This window comes from Perca fluviatilis, chromosome 12 (genome assembly GCF_010015445.1).
Source record: "Perca fluviatilis chromosome 12, GENO_Pfluv_1.0, whole genome shotgun sequence".
NCBI lineage: Eukaryota > Metazoa > Chordata > Actinopteri > Perciformes > Percidae > Perca > Perca fluviatilis.
The window spans coordinates 8,303,389-8,325,738 of record NC_053123.1 but is presented as its reverse complement, the minus strand read 5'-3'; the positions used below and the strand labels follow the sequence as shown (position 1 = coordinate 8,325,738).

Sequence of the window (22,350 nt, the reverse complement as noted above, 5' to 3'; positions counted from 1 at the left end):
GGTAATGCCTACTTCATGTTAAAATATTCTCTTCTCTGAAGTGGTTCATTTTTCAGTGATGATCTGAGTCATGTATCCCTCGCTTTTTAATTTTAACTTGGTGTTCACCAGTGTGGCAGCACAGGAGGCGCATACAAGGGGAATAAGCTATTCATTCCAAGGCAGTGATTTTTAAATTGAGTGATTTATGTGTCACAGAGAAGTGTGTGGCACTGTGATCTCTGTGACTAACCCTAATCTTGCTGGTCCAAGGTATGACATGGCCCTCCCTGTATGAAGACTGCATCCATTAACAGTGACAAACCGGTAAAGCTGCATGGGTGAATTCACACGTGCTGGATTATGCACACATTCTCTGTATAATCAGAATCTAATATTCCTATAGTCACTATTTGAGTAATAAAAGGAAACATTCTTCCTTAAGACATATAAGTTAATATTCCATAATAACATGTCAAAGACGAACAAGTCTTGACGTTTGGCACGGTGGTCTCGGATGCCGTTGGACAGCCCTTCCTACCAAGGCCGGCTTATCCCTAGGAGCCCGTTTGATACCTGCTCATTATCCCGGGCCCTCACAGCTGAGCGGCACAGAATCACCCAGGGCCACTGCTCCAGCGGTGCGAAAGATCCAGATGTTTCCCGTAAAATCAGACGGAAAAAGCTACAAAACTTTAATTTGCAGTAAAAAGGGAATAAAGTTAAGGTTTACACTCTGTGCGCCTCAAACAGTATTCTGTGTTCGTCTGGTTCAGTAAAAAAAAAAAGTGAAGGTTAGCCGTGTGTGTGTGTGTGTGTGTGTGTGTGTGTGTGTGTGTGTGTGTGTGTGTGTTGGCAAAGCTTAAAGTCAGCTGTCTCGGCAGCCACCATGGCCATACATAAGGTGTGACTCAGACTTCAAATACACCTCAAGTATTGATCTTTTCCTTTCTTTCTCTCATCGTGTGTTGTGGACAATCACTTGGTGAAGTGGATAACATAAGGTGCATATAATGATCACTGTTATTAAATTAGATTATAGTTTCTTAGTCATACATGGTCATATAACAAGCAATTACACACTGTCCAGAACAATAAAAATCAACAAAGAAAATAAAGTTTAAAGCGTCTATAAAATTGGGCTGTCAATCATTTTATACTAGCATATTCCACATTTCCCTCAAATTATATTCTTGGGTTGCACTTGCAACGTTTATACATTTTTTAACTTTTATATATTTGCGGTTTAACATGCAGAAACAGGTGCTGAATGCACAGTATACTTATTAGGTACTGCATGGGAATTTCAAGAAAACCACATCAAAACTAAACTAATGGAGCGATCCTGATGCATTTTCTTAACGGACAGAACCTCACATAGAGGAGCGAGAGCAGGATGCCTCCCAGAGTTCAGAGGAACCTGGCAGAGCCTCGGCTGTCGAGGCTGCCCGGATGAAAAGGAATTAGTAGAGGTTCTGGCCTTTTTCTTCAGCTCCACTCTGCCTTTCCTTCATTCCATCATTTAATCAGGCTCCCTAAGACTTTGATCCTACACAGGAGGGCCCCGCCGCAATTTCATTAGGCCTCAGGGCTAGTGCTTTTTTTTTTTTTATTTCTTTGGAGAGGGAGGGCTAACACAATTCTCTACATTCACACCTAAATTCTTTCTGATCCAGATGCAATCTTTTGCTGGTGGAAAAGAGAGCAATATTACCTTCGAAATGTACCAAAACTGGTCTGAGGATTTAAATCGATCGCTTCCAGTCACAAGCCTTCTTCTCTCAGTCTGCCTAGATTCCTCTCAAGATATTGGCTAACAGCTACACACCGCATGGATATACAACCTTGAGAGACTCTCAAAGCTGGGCTACAGGAGAAATTATCATCCACATACCTGTTAGAGTATCTTTGAGAGAACAGCTTGACCCCTCTGAGAGGACCCTATGAAAAGAGAAACGCCCAGTGTCTGGACCAGTGATGTGAAGAAGTATTCAGATCCTTTACTTAAGTAAAAGTACTGATACCTCAATGTAAAAAATACTCCGTTACAAGTAAAAGTCTTGCGTTGGAAATGTTACATAAATAAAAGTATGTAAGTATCATCAGTAAAAAGTATTCAATGCAGAAATATCCTCCCATTTTAGAAACTGCAAACAATCCAAACAGTTCTGTGTTTAATCAGCTAATCATTTCAGATGGACTTGTAGGCCCTTATAATGTTGGGAAGATTAATTTATCATAAAACATCAGATTTTATAAACTTCATGTATTTTGTGTGCCAACATTTTAATTTGTAAAGTAACTAAAGCTGTCATATTGTAGTGGATATTTTCCTCCGAAATGTAGTGGAGTAGAAGTAGAAAGTGGCATGAAAAGAAAAGACTCAAGTTAAAGGTGCCCTGCCACACGTATTTCATTACTTTGTGGTAATGTCTGAAGTTCTACCATGGAATCTGTAAAAAATTTTGCGGATAAAATGCCTTGGTTACCTTGTTTCAAGCCATTCTAGTTTGGTATAGAAAGCCTGCAGGAAGACTCAGCTCGATTTCTGCCAGTTCTCATTAATATTCAACAAGCTAAGCTGTTTGAAGCTGTTTGAAGCTGATTGGCTAACAGCTAGCCAATGAGAGCCTGGCTGTCAGAATCCTTTACCCAGCACAACTGGGTGAGCTCATGAATAGTAATGAGCTCAAGCAATATGATGTCAGACTGACCAGCTTTTGTAATTGGCCGTATTTCTCTGCTTATTTCTTTTCAGTGACTAGAGCTGACAGAGGAGGTAGCAGTTCATTTTCACATTCACCACATAACACAAACACATATGGACCTAACATATACAAGGGTTTTGTATGGCAGGGCACCTTTAAGTACAAGTACCTCAAATTTGTACTTAAAGTGCCCATATTATGAAAAAAACTTTTGTGTCTCTGGTGCTTCCACACAAATACAAACTTTGAAAAAAATCCATCCTTGCTGTTTTGAGTGAGATACGGTTTCTGAATGTGTCCTGCCTTCAGTCTCCTGGTGAGCTGTTCAAAATCGGCCTCGGACTGTGACGTCACAGTCCGAAATGAGCTGGCTAACCACAACCGTTAGCTCGTAGCGTTAGCGTTAGCTGGCTAATGCTAGCGTTAGCTGGCTAATGCTAGCGTTAGCCGGCTAACACTAACGCTAGTATGCTACGTCGTTCTCAATAGCAAAGCACTGCTACAACACACACAAGTTCACCATAATCTACAAAAGAACTACTTACATGTGTGCCCTCATTTAGAAGTCTCCCAGCTAATCCTGCCTTGTAACTGACCAAAGTTGGAGAAACAGGCTTTCTTTTACGGTCTCTAGAGTTAGCTAGCTGACATGATCTACATCTGAGCTACTGCGCATGTGCGAGTGCAATCAAAGATAGTACAGAAGAAGAAGATAAAAAGAGGTCTCACTCTGTAGCTAAAACAGAAACCAGGTGAAAAGAGGATCTGCAGCAGTGAGAGAGAGCTGTGCAGTACAACAACAATATGGTGTTTTTTGAAAATTAAACCATGTAAACCTATTCTGGTAAAACCTTAAAATACAGTTATGAACCTGAAAATGAGCATAATATGGGCGCTTTAAATACAGTACTTGACTAAATATAATAGTTACATTCCACCACTGGGCTGGACATGTAGTGACAATAAAGGCGTAGATGTAGATGTGATAGCACCATGTTGAGAACGGATCCATACCTTTCTGCTCATCCAAGACAATTCAGCGACTTCCTCTGCTTTCCAATCCCTCGAAGCTCTCTGTGAATCTTCTTTATTAAATGCTGATGTGGAATGGAATCCTCTCACCTCCAAAATCTTTACCGCAAGGCTTATCGGGGCTTTCTTGACTCAGGAAGCGAGTGAAATTGGACAGGAAAATAGTTGTAAAATCCGTCCTGCTATGAGTACGTTGTGTGGGATACTGACTTTTACATTCCTAAGTGATGTAGAGAGAAGAAAAAAAAAAAGCACCTTCATTTTTTTTATTTGTGTCATACTGAGAAACTACAATGAATCTGATGTTGTCGCCATGTGAACACAGTCACAGCTGTCAAGTTGTTTTCGTTTTAGATGGCTGTCATTATGAAAAAACACGGATTACAATCACTTAGGCTCCTGGCTGTGAAATATATTAATGTTTGTGCAGATGCTTCCATTTAAATCTTCTGCAGTGTATGATGGGTAATAAAAGTGTCTTGCATGACAAACTGTCCCAACCATAAAGGCTTTTGTTGTTCATGTGCTGTTTCAATTGATATTGGGTTTGGGTTGGGCTAAAAAGAATTGAATCAATTAGGCAACAAATAAATACATAAAAGTAGTAATATCTGGACAAACAATTAATATGGAGTACTATTAGTGAATGTAACGTTTAGCTGAGCAGGTTTTGGAGCATGTATGGAAATGTGTCTTTGAGTGCGTTACTCGGCCCTTGGCTCGGAGCCTTATATCACATCTTCTCTTCTGGCTTTGCCTTTTGTCCATCTGGTGTCAGCTGACACACACACACACACACACACACACACACACACACACACACACACACACACACACACACACACACACACACACACACACACACACACACACACACACACACACAAACTGCTTCATTCTCGGTTTCCGTCCGTATTTCTATGATTTCCGTCATCCGTTCCATTCCTGAATAAATCAGCCTTCACCATCCTCCCCGTCTTTCTCCACTGGCATTAGCTAGTGCTTTCACAAAAGGGTGGCTAAGAAGACATAAACTGAATGATTATTACATCCCAGTGTCCACAAAGTTGGAAAATATCTAACTTTAGCGTCAGCGATTATGTTTGCCAAACAATAATTACAGCTTTCCTTACCAGTTCAGCTGAAGGGCAAGCTGGAAGATGTCATCTCTACAGGGAAACGTTTTCGAGGCATTATTGTATTCTCAAACATACAAATACACAAAACCCATTAACGTGAATCATTGGTCATTAATCCTTCTGATGCATGCTACAATTATCTCTGCCAAATATTCAGTGAGTCAAGTTAGACATTTAAGAATCACTTATTTACAGTATTTCCCCCCCGATTGCTAACAAGCATTGGTTAATACTAAAGCCACTCTTCATACAATCTGCATTACCAACATGCAACTTGGCCAAGCAGTTAATCTCAAATCCAAAACTCACTCAAACCACTAAAAAGAACTACATACGTGTCTCATAATAAGCTAATTCGTCCAAAACCCTGGCAACAATTCTCTCTCAGAAAGCAGACATTGTCACACACACTGACCTGAAAAACACTAACAACAGGGAGCATTACATAAATGATAAAGTGGAAGTTTGCATGATCTTACTCATACATCAGTATTTCATTATAGAAGAATACCACCTTTCACTTTATTGACTGTACTAAAGTATATGCACACAGAATAAATTAGAAATGTGCTTACTATAACGTCTTACTGTAAACTGCATCGCTGGGAAAGCAGTTTCATACAAAAGATTGCTGGCCTGATCATTTGCCTCAAACCAGCTATAAGGCAGTAATATGGTGCAGCACCAGGGCCTCCCTATCTGCATCTTAGAGTCAGTCAGCTGTGGAACTCGATTGGTCTGCCGGCTGTGGAGGAGACAGACGGGAGGCTTGTGGGTATGTTTGTGGGGTGACATGCCAACATTCCCCTCCTCCTTTACTCTTCATTAGCACCAGTGATGACTGCCAGGGTCAGCACAGGTCACTGGGACATGCCAGTTCAGAAGCCAACTCTTACTTTCTCACCTTTGTTTTCACTGGAGAACTTCTAAGGGTGTGTTAACACTGTTTAACTCACTTCAGTTTAACCCAAGCCAATATTGATTTATTTACTCAAAGCAACCGTAAAACTAAGTAGTGCTTACTTCTTTTGAACTGAAGGAAAGAATGAGATTGAAACTTTTAATTAATAATTAAAAAAAAAAGTAAATGTTTACACTTAATTAAAAACACTTGATTACAGTTAACTCTCAATTAAAAAACTAGACATGTTTCAAGATTCTTCCCAAAGGTATAAAGTATAAGTTTGGGCTGTTTGATGAACTGTGGCTGGGTTCAAAACAAACAAAGCCATCTACAAACAACTACAGGGCTTTTCTGCCCAATCTAAACCATGCAACCTCATCTTTAATGTCAAAACGTTCAAACACTGGTGCTACGGCTTGAAAGTAGCAAACAAAGAATTTAAATAATAAAAGAAATGCCAGTTTTCTATCAAACTTTGATGTCTTTTATAATCATTAGATTTTTTTCTTCTTTTTTATACAAAACAAAACCATTCTAACTCAAGGTCAACTTACTAGATTTGTTTCTGGAGCTATTGACAAAATCACATGGTCTTCATCAAAGCCATCTTCATGTCAACTGAGCAAATTCCAGGCACTGATGAAGACCATGCAATGCATTTATTAATACACATGGTGGGATGCGAAAAAGTTAAAAGAAAAGCTAGTAAGTGGAGATTGAGGGGTGTTAGGGCCGGGGTGTAAAAAAAAAAATAAAAAAATATAAAAAATATAAAAAAATATTTTATATAAATATATAAATATAAAAAAAAAAAAAAAAAAAAAAAAAAAAAAAAAATTTTTTTTTTTTTTTTTTTTTTTTTTTTTTTAAAATCATTCACTATCCAGTGTGGTCCGTATGTTTTTACGTACAGGAAAAAAAACTCTCTTTACCAGAATAGCTCTGCCTAAAGAAGCCAGAGCTTCTCTTCTCTTTGTCCTTTATTTCCTCCAGTTGTGATTTGGTCTTTTACAGAGGTTGACAGGTTTCCCATAATAAAGATTATCATTTTTTTTTATATTTTTTTTGCTTTGTCCTCGATCTTAATGATTAAGCATAAGAATCGTTGGCAGCGTGTGTGTGAACTTTGCACAGCCAACGTGACTCTTGACTCTTGACGCTGACAGTGACCCGGCCTCAGTGTTATGTTCGCAACAGCTCCTCGCAGCCTCATGTGTCCTTGGCCTTTTGATGTCCAAGCGCGCTCGACACCAGACTAAACACATACAGTAGCAAGACGAGCATACACTGCACAGCTTTTCAAATACACTATGGATCAGAGGTCCCAACTGGACTGGTGGAACATCCAATGGAAACAACAGCAAACTGTCACACACTCCCTCATCTGCATTTCCAACGTTTCCAAATCCATGCTTGGAATAAAATAAATTGAGGAAAACTGAAGATAAAATACAGATTTTTTTTTGGCATTTTGTCAGATACAAACTGGCTTGTGTAAAGAACTTGCCAAGGTGTTTCCTAGTACCAGATCTTACTTTACTGGGCCACCTCAATGATCCCCCAACGTACGCCTTGGATGCAGATCTGTTACAACTCTTCGATTTGCATGTCTGTGTGTGTTGATGATCTAAAACTGATTCTAATGACTCTCATCTGTAATTAGTTTAATTTGTCAGCCGAGCAGCTGGCCAAAGCCTCATCGCCCTTTCGAGTCAGTCAAAACCTGCAATTAAAAAAGCGCGGTGATGAGCGCAGCTGGGAGGATGAGGTCTGTTTTAGGCATACGGGTGGCCGGGTAATGACAGAGCTAACTGACAACAGCCGATGCTACAAGAAGACGAGCAAGGCAAGAGAGCTGCCGCACACCAGAATGTCACTGTGGGGAAACAAGACAGGAAAATACTGTAGATAGGGGGTTTCCCAGATTTCAATCAACCCACTTTGTAGTGGGTAAGAAGCGGCCATCTTGTGGGTTGGTCCTTAAAGAAAGGGGGGAAAGTTCAGGGCTCCACCTTTTCTCTGACCTGACCTTACTGAGGGGTCAAAGAGTTGTGTGTCGCTACATAGCGGAGATGACGAACGTGTCGACGCCTACGGTGAGCTAAAGGTGAGACGGGCAGTCTGTGTCACGAGCGCGGTCATTAGAGCATCCCCAGCCGCCAAGGAACCGTAAAGAGGTCACATTCCCAGCTTTAACATCATCCCATTTTACTTCTGGGAGCCATCGGAGCTCTTTTCACCATCTGTATGATGGTAAATATTGTCCCTCATGTCTCTGTTTGACCTTATTTTCTCAAGGAGGCAGAGATGTGCTCCTTTTCGTTTGCCTTGGACACTGCGTGGTGTCTCGAGCCTCCATGATTTACAGAGATGGTGACGAGCCTACAAAGCCTAAGGCAGTGGTAGTATTTACCCTGCTACTCTCTAAATTCAGAGTTTGACAGGAAAGCGGTGGAATGTGTGTTTATTTGAGGGGAGGTGAGGCGGGATTGGTTTTGTTTGCTTTTGGACTGTTGTCCTAGCGTTAGTTCCACCACCAACAGGGATTCACTGCTGTTTATTTGGACACTAGCTCAGACCTTTGACCTTTCCAAATGGGTGGCTAATCCCAGAGCTACTGTGGGGCTAATGTTGCCATCCCTGCAATGCTGCCTCCCTCTGGATTTAAGGGAGAACTCCACCCATTTTACACCCCAAGGTCTGTTTGCAGGTCTTGGAGAGTACTACTGCAAGTGAAAAAAAAAAAGAAAGTTGTATAATCCTTTTGCAACTCCAGATGGAGCTGCATGAAGGCTGATAAAAAGTCTCAAGTGATATCTTGTCAGTTGGCTTCAAAAGACTACAAGTTTGAAAATGAAAACAATCTGGGGGTGTGGAGTTAGAAAGAAGTGAGCTTAACAGAGCTCTGTAGCCCGTTGCTCATCTCTGCTTGAGGCCAGCGGCACGAGGCTACATTAGCTGCTAATATTAAAACACACGCAAATCTCCAACCAACCTGTCAGCGGACACGGTTCATTGTGAGTAATGTACGTCGGAAAAAGAATGTGTGGAATAAAAAAAATAAATAAAAAAGACTATCTTTTGTTCTGCTGCATCGATTTCTTATCGGCATCTGCCTTCATGTCTGACAGCAAGACCCAAGTTTGCCTGACAGTGGATAAACCTTTTCTTTGCAGTCAAAACCATCAACCAACACTATTAAGAAAAAAACAGACATTGCAGTTTTTCCAAAACAATACTTTATATTGTAGATGTCAAAGACAACATGTTAGAGCAAAGGTTCCCGAGAAAAATGTACTATTTCTGTAACAATGGTGGAACAAGTCAAAAACATAACTGATAAAAAAAAGAATATGCATTTTATACATATGTAAACCTAGAACTGTTTGTTTTTTAACCACAGTGGTCATAGCAATAACTGGCTTATTTAGTGGAATGGACAACCGTTAACAATCACCAGGCACCTGGATGGAGCCCTTTGATAAGTCCAGATGTGACAAAGAACAAAATGTCTTCCCAAAAACTCCACCAAAGTCACATCTTGCCTGGTTTATTTAAAAAAAAAAAAAAAAGGTTGTCCATTCTTTTGTCGCAGTTTACAAAGCGTCCCCCTAAAACAATTTTTTTCTACATAAATACAATAAAATCTATTGTCTGTGTTACAAGTGCTAGATACTTTTTTTTTTCTTACTTTTTTTTTGTAAAATATTCAACAGAAGTCTTCCAGGTTTGATGATTCCATATGGTGAAGGTAAAAGCACAACATGGAAATCACCCAAACTCCTCCCCGGCAGAAACAAAGAAGCAGTAAAAGAGATAGTTTGGATACAGTGAAAGTACTAATGTCCTTCAGTGCTCGATCCCTTGGGCTGATATGTGGTACTGGACAGACAGACAGGCGGGGGCAGTGCATGCGGACATACGGATCCATGCAGAGAGAAAAGAGGAATGGAGTGAAGCCGGACCAGGCCACCTTAATCAACAGACTGTTCTTGGACCTGGCTGGACCGAACTATCGGGGTTAAAACAAAAAGATATGACCCTGCCTAATAAATGGAAATGATAACAAAATGGAATGTTGCAGGTTTTTTTTTTTTGTTACTGGACATTGGGTTAAGACTAGTCGCTCGCTTTGCCAGACCATCCACACACTGCGGAGCGGAGGTGGTACTGGCTAGTCCACACAGCATTCTGGGATGGGAGAAAAACGTGCTCTGGTTTATTGGCATTTCTTTAAACCAATCACAATCGTCTTGGGACAAGCACGGAGCGGCTGCAAAACAGTCGTGCGAGAGAAAACTCAGATTGGACAGGTAGTCTAGCTAGCTGTCTGGATTTACCCTGCAGAGATCTGAGGAGCAGTTAACCATAGTCCTCAGAAATCCGCCCGGAGTTTAGAATTCCAACAACAACAAAAAAAGCGCAAGGAAAAGGAAATCGGCGGAAATACATGCATCCGGCGGAATCTCCTGCGGCACCGGAGCAATCCCGGAAGTGGAACGTCAAGGAAATAGACTATGTCAAGACTAACAGTGAAGACAGATGGCCAGAGTGGCCAGACAGTGCTGGTTTTGGCTCCTCTTGAGAAACCAAAGCATTCAGCAGTAGAAACCCCATGACTGGCACTGCTGCGCAAAAGGGTCTGGGAATGTTCGTGGCTGGGTTACCAAAAAGCATCTCACCAAGTGTATTTACATGCACAGAGATGTCAGCGTATCCAAGTTAAGGTGATATTCAGGATAGCCTGACTAATTGCATTTTTATATTCCAACCACAAATACATCTATATGCATGAAGTATCACAATTAAGAAGTCCTGGAAATTACAAAAAAAAAAAAAAACACAGGAGAAAGTGGTATTTGTGTAGGTGACTGATATAAAAGGAATGTATTGAAAAATCACACATCTTTCACATGGCTATGCGTTTAAATCATACAAAAAAAACCTAAAAATGTGATGCCCAATAATGCCCGTCTACAAATGCTTAGACCTTAGTTATCTCTCGGGTACTCAGTGTAAATCCTACTTTATGGCCTACAATTTACTGCAAGCACTGACTCATAATTTTCCTTTGTACACTTACAAAGTGGTACTGTAGATGACACTAGCATTATATAGTCTTAACATTGACCTCTGTGGCCATCTGCAGAAGCCATGGAAAAGAATGCAGAGGAGACGATTTAGGGACATGAGATGCAGCATGGCTCCAGATACATTCAGTCAAAATTAGAAAATGTTGTCCTCGAAAGTCTGATTGAGATTTAAGAACATGTCAATCAGTTTATGGCATGACGATCATATTTCTTTTCTTCTATATGCTCCTTTGAGACATAGATATTGTGAAAAACATTGGTCCTAGTACGGGAGAAGTTTTGGTGTTCTGTGAGGACAGGAAGACGTGGGCTGCTTCAGGGATCCAACACCTGTGATCTGTTGGATACAGGACAGTCTTGCTAACAACAGGCCCCCCTGAAACCCAGAGGCATCACTTAGCTGATGAACCAGATACACATGTCAGCTAGATGAATTTAAATGGAATGTTAAGTTCAATGAAAACTAAGGACATTTGGTCAGATAAGGATATAAGTGATGAGCATGTGAAAAGATTTGTAAGGCCATCAGAGTGATATGATGTAGGGGAATAGCATGGCCATGTTCCAATTCAAATCCACCCATCCCATTTTTTGTGGTCTAGAGGATGAACTTGTAAATCTTTAAGAAAGAGAACCACTACAGATTGTTTTTGAGATGCGTAGAATCCAGATTTAGAATTTTAGTCTCACATTTCATGCTGAAACTTTATAGGTGCCAGCTAAAATTTGTGTTTTTCTACAATAATTTGTACACATAAATAAAAAAAAAGTGGAATAGTAGGAATACGTGCATGAATGTGTGTGGCCGAGCGGTTGGCAATGGCACACCTAGTGTATCAGTGTAATGGTACCAATGGGATGGATGAAGCCAAAAACTAGTCATCAGTGTTGAAAGACAAAAAGACAACCAGTAAAATGCTACTCAACAAGTAACCAACTGTAACTAAGGACAATAAATGGTGCCTTCAGTAACACCCTAAAAAGGGCAGACTGAGTTGAAGGCCCATGAAATGTAGCATTTTTCAATACTAACTTCAAAAACAGGATCATGGTATTTCATTATGTGTATATATATATATATATATATATAATATACTTATTTCTTTTCATATATAAATCTACTATGAACAGACAGTAAATACACAATTGTCCATCATTATACAAAGTAGAAACATTTGCATCCCAACACTCCCACAAAAAACAGAAAATAAGTAATGTAATGTCCACTAAAGAGAGAATCTGAACCCTCACCTGTTGTGAAGAATGTCAGCTTTACAGTTTAACAGAGAGACAGAGAGGGGAAAGTGAACAAAAAAACATGAAAAAAAAAAGAAGTCACTGGATTCCACTGACAGGGCAATAAAGCCAGGAAAAAAAAAGAAACGGATGAGAGGAAAGAGAATAGACAAGAGTAGTCGTTGACAAATGTGTGTGGCAAGAATACTCCATGTGAGATCCATGTCCTATGTACAGTAAACAACGGTAAACACCACAGTTTCCTGTTCACTGAAAAAATACATGAAACACGGTCAGCTGGTAGATGAACCAAAGGTGAGAGAAGGTAGTTGCCCAGGTGCCAAAGACAAGTTGGAGGGATGGTTACAAACAGGAAGTCCACGTCTGCACACTTGGACTGTTTAATCAGACTTGTACATGCATTTTTAGGAAAAAACGTACCTTGTTATTATGGTGTTTTCATTGCCAAAATGGACAACTGAATTTAACTACAACTAGGCTGGTGGTTGGTGTGCTGTATAGTCTGGCTAGCAGGGTTGGGCTCCGATAGCCAGTTTAGTTTAAGTTAAGAGTCAGTACAAAACCCACATTAGTTAAGTTTAGAAGTTAAGCTTAGAGTTTTTTGTTTTTTTTTTCATATTAAGGTATAAACTGATTGAAAAGGATTCAGGTTTGTAATGCAGATTTGATAAATTATTGAGATTTAATCAAATGCAGGCAGATTCGGCATCCAGAGCATAATCTGAGCTACATGTTCTATTCAAAGTTGCAAGGATATTTATTCTGGATGGGATTATCCCACACTGCTTTAAGAGAAAGGGGGATGATTAATAAGGAAAAACAACTATGCAAATGTGTGTATACACTTGAATATTTATAAAGAGCAGCTTGTGATTCACTGTATATGAACACACACCTGCCTTACAGCACCTGGCATTTGGGGAGCAGATGTGCTTAACAAGGGACTAAAGTTAATGTTAAACCAGCTGTGAGAGCCTGTGCAGCACTGGAACACCCCTCTGGAAAATCCCAAGGTGGTTTGGTCATTGTTACCACAGAGACACAGTTGTCTTTAAGAGAGGGCTGGTTCAACAAATTGGCCCATATGAGATTAATTCCTGTCTATCCCTCAATAATCTGCAAAAGGTGAGACGGATTCTAATGTAAAAATGAAGTGGTTTGACTCTATAGAGAAAGTCCATCATGCTTTGGCTTCATTATTGTCTAAATACGGCATAGAATAGGATTCTGCTGTTGCTCTAGTGCAGTGCATGTGACTTAACTCTTCTCTTGGGAACAGCTGATACCTATCTGATCAGGCCCGTTGCCAAGGGGACCCCAATGCCCCCCTATTGCAAATCTTTTAGACTACCACTAAACCACTTTAAATCCATTTTCAAGTAAAAGGAAAACTATTAGACAGATTAACAATTGCTGCATCCAATGCAATGTATGCAGATTCATTGTGGGCATTGAGAAACGTTTTTACTAAGGCGCAGCTGGTCCTTTAGGACATTTCCTCTGGCTACGGGACTGTATCTAATACATGGTTCCACTGAGTATTACTAATCCACCTGTGACTTTTAAACTGAACCACCTCCAACTTGTTGCTGGGGACTACCTTCTCAAATGAGATTATTTAAATGATGGAGGTACAGGGAGAGACAGAAGGCTGCTTGCAGGGAATTATAGGTAAACATGCCAAAGTCCTCCAGTCTATGTGCCAACATGCAGGCATTGGATGTCTTGCCAGGATAAAAATGTTTAAGGGGTTGAGGAGAAGAGGCCTCATTCCCAAACCTGTATTTAAGGCAATGCTCTTTCAGTAGAGTTCAACAGAAAATCCACCAGGTTTGGAAAATAAAAAAGACAAAAAAAAGGCACGAACGCACAGTCTTTCGCTGTCAGTCATAATGGAATGACAACATCTGCTGACCTTTCTCATCTGTAATTGTCAACCAACTTGAAAATGGCAAGAAATTCGACCACTTTGTTCCATTCGTCCGGATATCTTAAGAGTCACAATCACATTAGCTCTGGTGGTTTTTGATGAAAGATAAAGCACAGAAACAACAGAAAAATAAGAAAAGAAGATGACTATGCATCGTCTGTGTATGGATCCTACTGGCATTCAAAAAGTACATCTTGTCTAGTGTTTTAAAAAAGCACTGGCACTCGAGGTTGTCATTGCGGGATGGTTGAGTCAATCCTCTGTAATCCAAGGTCTTGGAGAGACAATGGAACACATTTATGCTGATCAGTCTGTGCACTGCTGATCAGTGAATGCATCGCTCATCGTCAGTGTTCCGTTTCCTTTGAGCGCCAACTTTTGTCAGCTCGGCTACCTCTCTCCCATAATAAGATGCCAGCTTGATGTGGCAGGGGTGAGACATAGGAGTGGCATTTAAATTGACACTGAGTGTATACTGTGTCAAAGAAGAAGACTGGTATGAGTGGTCAAAGACTAGGGAGTTTGTTTTTTTACATAGTAGCTTCCTCTTCCATTGGTTCCTCTTGAGCCCTGGGGGAAAAGATAATACCATAAACAATACTGCAATATTATTGGCTTACAGGACCATTGTACACTTTAAGGACTGCACTGTACACGCTATTATAAAACATTGCAAAGTACAATAACCACGGTGCCAAAGAAAGGTAGTAAGAGACAACACAAATTACTTATTTTGTGTTGTCATAGATGGACACTTAACGCAACCCATGTTAACACTTCCAGTGTATAAATTCATTGAGATGGGGGTGTCATACACCAAACCCACCAAAATATCTGCAGCAGCTGTAAATGAGGTTGATGAGAGACTGAGTCCTATTATTGTAACAGTTTGACATTCTGGGAAATATGCATATTTGCTTTCTTGACGAGGGTTAAATAAGATTGATACCACTCTGAAGCTACCGACTGCAGTTGGTTAGCTTAGCAAAAACACTGGAAACAGTAGGAAACAGCAAACCTGGCTCTGTCTTAAGGTAACAAAATCCACTAGCTCCTCTTAGGGCCTTTTTTACACCTAAAAGTCTGAACCAAGGTTCATGTTTTTGTTACATTGTATATATTTCATACAGTTAGTTTTGGTTTCAAACTGCAGTTATGCAAGCACACTAAAGAACTAGACATGACATAACTATGTCCTGTCGTCATCACATATGTAAGCCGCGTCTCCCGATACTTTTGTAGACGGGCTTCCCCGTCCCTTTCGTATTCTCTCTCATCGTCACTTTTTCTCTCTCACGTCCACACTTAGCACTGAGCTATTCCTTAAAGAAGCTACGCTTCTCCTATAACACAATGATAGCCTGCCATAACTTCCTGTATTTGGTCCTAACCATCCAAAAAAATGCTTTTACACTAGAAACAAACCAGGCCATGGTTCAGTTTGATCCGGGTCGAGACTACCTCTTTTGGTCGGACCAAATTTCAGCTGTTTGGTTTCACATCTGTAATTTTGGTTCAGATCAAACTGAAAAAGTCCGAAAAGCTTCTTGTCTGGGCTGAGTCACTTCCTGGAGTCTTGCTGCATTGTGATGTTGCCAAGCAACCAGCGAAGGCTCCAGGAGAGCGATACTGATCTTCTCATTTCACTTGCAGCAAGAAAGCGAATAAACCTATTTCACAAAATGTTGAGCTATTCCCTTAAACATGCACAAAGATTTACCAGTCACTGAGAACTACTACACATAGATAACAGTGTGTACCTCTTTCCAATGTGCTTGTTGGCGACAGACAATGAGGCCATAGCGGAAACAGTCTCAGCTTCCTCTGCATCGTGCCGTAGGGCTTCGCTCAACGAGCAACCGAGTGTGGAGGCGGAGCGCTGCAGGGAGCGCCAGTATTTACCTACAGAAGACCAGGACAGGGTTAAGGTCATTTACATGTAGTCAATCAGAACAGTTGCTGTGCACACTGGACCACTGGCTATTCATTGCTGAGAGATTTGATGAGGTTTTGTATGTGGAATATTAATAATTACAACATCTACAGATGCTCAATATATAAACATAGTTGAACTAAAACCTACACCAAATATCATTCAGTAAGATACATTAAAAACACAATCACGTAGGGGCTGATGCATGTTATGCCTATATATAAATATTCTACTCACTTTGTATTTCAAGAACTTTCTCCATAGAGTGGACAGCGTTGGCATTCGGTCTCTGCTGCACCACCTCGTCCGGAATGGGGTCCAACTGGAAAAAAGAAAAAAAGAAAATGAAAAAGACTTGTCAACAAATTTCCTGCTTAACTTTTTCTAACAAAAATGGTTTACAGTCTCAGCTGTAGCCACGTCTTTAAGATTATTTAAGACACTCACGCTGAAATGAAACCGCTGCAGGGCAGACAACTTGGCACTGAACCTATGCCCACTGGGAACATCGGCTAAGTACATTAAATATCTCGTGGCATTTCTTTTCGATATAGTGAGTATAATGGCCGGTTGTATTTTTATGAATGTGACTGACAGGTGTTCAGAAACGCTCCAAATCACGGCAGAAACCTCACTTGAACTAATGTGGTCCCCTCCTGGTTTAAAGGATCACTTTTGAATGTGGACCACAGCCAGGTGTTGAATCACTCCAAGAGGTGGGGAACAAGCTCGAGCTGCTGACACAATAAAAAATAGGGCTGCAGATGCACACCTCCTCCCACTCACAGAGAGCTTTGCTACTCTTTGACACAAACTACAATGTGTGCTTTGTACCGTGTCCCACTCTAAGGACACATACTAGCGTGCACAGATGCATACTGTACACATGGAAACCTCCTTCACACAAACACATACATGCATGCATACTCATGCACACGCTCAAACACATACACACCTCAGGGAGCACGGCTAAGCCTATGAAACTCTCCAAGCCACAACTCAGAGGAAACAGGACTATTCCCCAATGTGCCTTCCCAACCCGGAATGATTCAATTTCCCCTTTTGGCCGACTTCACATACAACACTTTCTCATCCCATTTTGTCAAATGGGCCCATTCAGCTCTACATTCCAGCACAGACGACAAGCATCCCTTTTCTGCTCAATCATAACCCCAATGGAATAAAGGACCAACTGAGAAACATGTAAAGAGAGACATAGAGAGAGAGAGAAAAAAAAAAGGTTTGGCCAGAGTTTTGGGAGTAGAATGGCAGAGAGAAAAGGAAAAAGTCATCGTTGGTTGGTCTCGCTTGGCCAAGGCTGGAAGTTTTCTTTTAATTAAAACAAATAGTGTGTGGGAGGGGTCAGTGGGGGCCGAGGGAAGAGGCAGTCTGGGGAGAGGGATACTTTAATCCGGCTGTGGCACGACAGGCTACATAATGCACACAGGAATGGACAGAGGTGCGTGAGGACGGACACACATCTATTTACATTGGGTTATTTGCTCTTTGGCTGACACTCATCCAGAGCAACTGACAAAAGCGTCCGTCGAGTGGCTTAATTGCCTCGTTTGCTAGAAAGACATGACAGGCAACAGACAGAGCTTGTTTTGTGACTGTACATAAACCCCTCTACAGTTTATCCATGCAATCGCTCAATCCCAAGCTTATTTTTTCACATTGCAACAGTTACAATCAGCCCTCAACTGCTGTTCTATTAGTCTCGCATTGCCAGACCTTCGTCCAAGGCGCTGCGGAGGAGGGTCTTGCGAGTCCACACAGCATTCTGGGATGAGAGAAAAACATGCTCTGGTTTATTGGCATTTCTTTAACATGTGTACGTTCAATGGTTGTTTTAGTCGTGCAACAGAAAACTCAGATTGGACAGATAGTCTAGCTAGCTTAACCATAGTCCTCATAAATCCACCGGAGTTTAAAATTACAACACAAAGAAAGCGGAAGGTACCGGACATCCGGCTGAAATGCAAGGCATCCAGCGACATTTTCAGCGAATGCGTTGCATTTTGGCCGGATGTCCGGTACCTTCCGCTTCCGGAGGATTTTCCAGCGGAATTTCCGACGGAACCTGAACAATCCTGGAAGTGGAACGTCGTGGATATCATTGTTCTATACCTATGGTGGATATAGACTACTGTTCTATTAACATAAAAGGGGCAGGTTGGCACACACAATAAGCATTCTTGCTATAACATGTGGGATTTACAACAAGACAGGTCAGATAACTTCAGGTAGTATGATATTCAGCTCTGAAGACACTGGTCTGGTAGCCATTAGTCTGTTGCTATTGGATTAAGCATTCCGTTTATATCAAATGACAAAGCACTTTCTTTGTATTGTATGATCCACTTTTCCTATAAACCACTGGAAGCACACATGGAAACTGTCCATTTCAACTCTGATAATAACCAGAGGGATTTTTGAGTGTTCTGCTGCGTTTGGACTGACAATATTACAGAGGCTCATGGCAAAAAAACAAAAGGCAAGGTCCAGCAACAGCTTCCAGAAGATGTTGACCAAGTAAATACCTGCAGGTATACACTCCAGATAGATTACTTTCTCAAGTGAATGGTAGTTCTACTTTTTACGTCGCGATAGTGAAGGAGTGGCCCCAGTTCTTTTAAACATATGTTTGGTCCAGTTACCTAATCAAAGAGCTACACTCACCTGGGAGCTGCCCAGAGATGTCAGCTATGGAGATCATCTTCTAGAAAACTTAAGAGGTTCAGCCCGGCCACGTTACTTTGATTGTGGCTGGAGGAGGAGACAGCAGTACTTATTCATCACTCCCGTCCTAAAATTTCCCAGCCACTCTGGGGACTCAAACCATCAATCTTTCAGTCAAAACTTCTCAAACCTTCAGGCAACAGGCGTTTACTTTTCACCATAACCCTAGCCAGTCCCAGCCCATACTAACCCAGCTCCCTGTCAGAGCAGGGTCAGGGGTTCTCTGGGGTTTGGTGGGGTTTCCTTCAGAGCGGGGTTGAATGGGGGCAGCCTGTCTGCTTGATTGACAGCTGGGCCTCACGCTTATAAACTTTAATGGCTCTTGTCAGGGTACTCCAGGGGCCCCCACCTGGCAGGTATGACAAACACATATGCGCGCGCACACACACACACACACACACACACACACGGACATGCATGTTCACTATATACCAGCACGCATTTGTCTGCCACGTCATCCATAGCGACATTTCTGTTTATTTGAGTTTGTGGTCCTGGCTGTGCCTGGACGTTTGCATCTTCATACCATCAGATGTGCTGTAGTATTTGAGAGAGATGGAGAGAGAAATGGCCTTTAAGGATGGTTGGCTGCCACCGTGTTGACTGATTACTGAGGAAGTCTTTTTCTCTGCGTGTGACACATTCGTCCAACGCACCAGCTTTTGGCAAATATGGAAAGCCTTGAGCCGAGAGTGAGGAATGTGCCCCGGTAAAAATATTCCTGAGGGAGGCAGAAACCAAAACAGTGGGAAGAGGAGGAAATCCACTTGTTCAGCGAAAGAAAAGTGCACAAGGCACCCATTGTTTACTGTTGTGTCCATGTGCATATGTTGGCAGTCACTAAAACCGGTTGATTATGTTATGCTAACTGAACAAGGTAATGATGTGCATTGTGAAAAGCAGGTGACCTTTCGGGAAAGGGGTGTAGGTTTGCCTTGTAGTCAGGGGTGGCGGTGAATAGCCAGGCCCTAGGGGGGGACAGGTGAAGTCGAGCGTCTTACTGTAACTGAAGTGTAAACACACAGAGTAACCTCATTGACAGCTGGTAACAATTAACATATTAGCCTGTTGTTTATCAAATAATTGCTAACAACCGTGGTTCGAACTGGGCCAACATCTGTTTGCGAGCAATCATCAATTAGTCCCGAGTTCAGAGTTGACTAGTGTAGTTGCCAATGCATCATTCATGAGCTATTTAACTAAAAACGACTTCACGATTACGCACTACAGCGGTGGGGGTGAATAAAAGAGCCTGTAAAGTCCATTCAGCAAGTTCCATCCCTCTCTTCCCCAGCTAATTTGAGCTGCTTTCAAAGGAAACCTAATGCTCATTAAGGCAAAGCTTGTCCTAACCTGCCAATAAAAGCACAGACATATTTCTCACACTAGCAAGCAGTAAAACACTGGAAGTACAAGCTCCACAGGAGGTGAAGAGGGTATAATGAATACCTGTAGGATGTTTTGGCACCAGTGGGAAGGCTGCCAAAACCTGCCTCTTACAGATACAGTCAGCATTACAGCATTATGTCAATTCTAAATTCAATTTTAAACTTGAACTTGTATAATATAGCAAATCATCTGTCAGTCCAAACTAATAGAACAAACAGCAAGACTTATTGGCATATACAGCATCATTCAACAAATATATATGGTTTAAGCTACAATATATGCTGCCATTATGGTGACATCTTGGATTCTTGACACTTCCAGACAATACAAACCCAGGCAGTTTGGCGCTTTATAAACAAAAGCACAGCTGACCAGCTAATCCAGCTGTGGTCCCATGCCGGAGCCTACTCATTTGCTCCATTCACAGTCAGCCAAAACACACGCACACACACACACAAACACACACACACACACACACACACACACGCACGCACACACACACACACACACACACGCACACACACACACACACACACACACACACACACACACACACACACACACACACACACACACACACACACACACACGTGCACACACACGCACACACAGGTTGGTGAGGCTACACCGCCCGCTTAGGCCTTACATTTAATCAAGCCCTCTGTTTCTTATTCTGATTCCATTTGCCATTTGAGGCCATTGCCGAACTTTGTCAGCAAATAAAACACGAAAAAAAAGAAAATACGAAAAAACGCCAGGCCTTTTATCTCCCTCCAGCTCAATCCCTCACTGACGTTTTCCAGCTACATTCCAAGTCCATTACAGAGACCTTTGCTGAGATTATGATAAAAACACTTGCTTCCTGCTATTTTGATCTGATCAGGGACATTTTAGCATCTATTTTTTTTCTTTGCTATCAGTTATCAAAGCTCCAGACAACTGAATGATCTGCCTTTGTTCAAACAGCTGACATCACTTCGCTGCCAAAAAGCCAAGGGGTGCAAGTCATGAGAACTCTATGTCTGTACTTCAAGTCAACAACATTCTACATTTGTGTTGTTCATCACTTTATCAAAGCCATCTTCTGCTAAAGAGGCCTGCTTTACAACTCTGATACTGATTCATGATACCTTTCAATGATTCTATTCAAGGTTTCCCAGAGTAAAAGCTGAAACCTCATAGTTGTGACTTGTATACAGTACGGGTTTAATTAAAATAGGTAGATGGTTTTCCAGAATGTTACTACAGACTATGGTTCATGTTCAATATGAAGCATGTTGTATACTAAAAATTGTACTTCTGAACAAAAATAACGTTTTTCCTCTAAAATTATGCATATCAGGGATCAATGATAATGACAATTCTCAAAGTTAAAAAAAACAACTCTATATGATAAAAATTAATTCCATACCTTTTCCAGACTTTAAAGACCTGCATAGGTACCGTTCTCTGTGCAGCTGCTTTGTAACAATAGTTTCATCCCTTTCTACTTCAAATGATGGGAAGGGAAATTATGTCCATTTCCCTTTATTATATGATCCCTGGGCCCAGGCTGACCCTGCTGGAAGAGGTGTGAGGGTAACCACTTTCAGATGTGTACCAGCGAGGGGGCCCCGGGTGCTCGGGTGAGAGTGGTGTCCTGCAGGGCTGAGGCAATTTACGCTCCCTGCCTCCTGCCTATTTTTCGAATTTTCAGCTCCCTATGGCACCCATCCAGTGACCTCCTCCAAACCCCTGCTGAGGCCGGTGCTCTGCAGGCTGCTGAAACCCAAGAAGCAAACCCACTGATCCAATTCATTATTTTTGCAGCAGGGCGGTGCTGTGAGTAACGAGAGCGTCCTTCAAACTGAAAGTCCCGAGTAAAAACCTACGTGACAGCTAAAAGCATCCGCCCTGCTGAAGTGTCCTTGGATTCCTGAATCCTTACCAGCTGTAATGGCAGTGTTACTCTGTGTAACTGTGAGTCATTGGTGGGCACAGTGCAGGTAAACACAGAATAGTTATTAGATTAAGCCTCTAGTTTCCTGTCTTATGCAAAACCATACTCCAGCAGAGCTATTCATTTTCTTTGACAGGTTTTGCACGTAGCAGCGCTGCTTTCCTCTTAGGAAGAAACATGGGAAGAAAGGGTTAATAACATTGTCGCATGTTCCACCTAAACCCCAGTTTGTCTAGTGTCACTTTTAAGTTCCTGCATGGTTCATCTGTCTGCTGTGATCAGTGTCTTCATGTTCCACAACACGG

At 41.5% G+C, this 22,350-nt stretch overlaps 1 protein-coding gene across 8 annotated transcripts in view; it reads right to left on the bottom strand.

The window, feature by feature from the left end:
* Window positions 1-9,840: 9,840 nt before the first annotated feature.
* The window catches only part of hdac4 (histone deacetylase 4), a 145,199-nt gene continuing 132,689 nt past the window's right edge, over window positions 9,841-22,350 (bottom strand). For all 8 annotated transcript variants that reach the window (XM_039817948.1, XM_039817949.1, XM_039817950.1 and 5 more), the window contains 3 exons: window positions 16,213-16,297; window positions 15,803-15,944; window positions 9,841-14,612 (listed from right to left, as the gene is read on the bottom strand). In XM_039817948.1, the coding sequence (XP_039673882.1) occupies window positions 14,573-14,612; window positions 15,803-15,944; window positions 16,213-16,297 (267 nt within the window). In that variant the 3' untranslated portion in view covers window positions 9,841-14,572. The remainder of the gene's footprint in view (window positions 14,613-15,802; window positions 15,945-16,212; window positions 16,298-22,350) is intronic.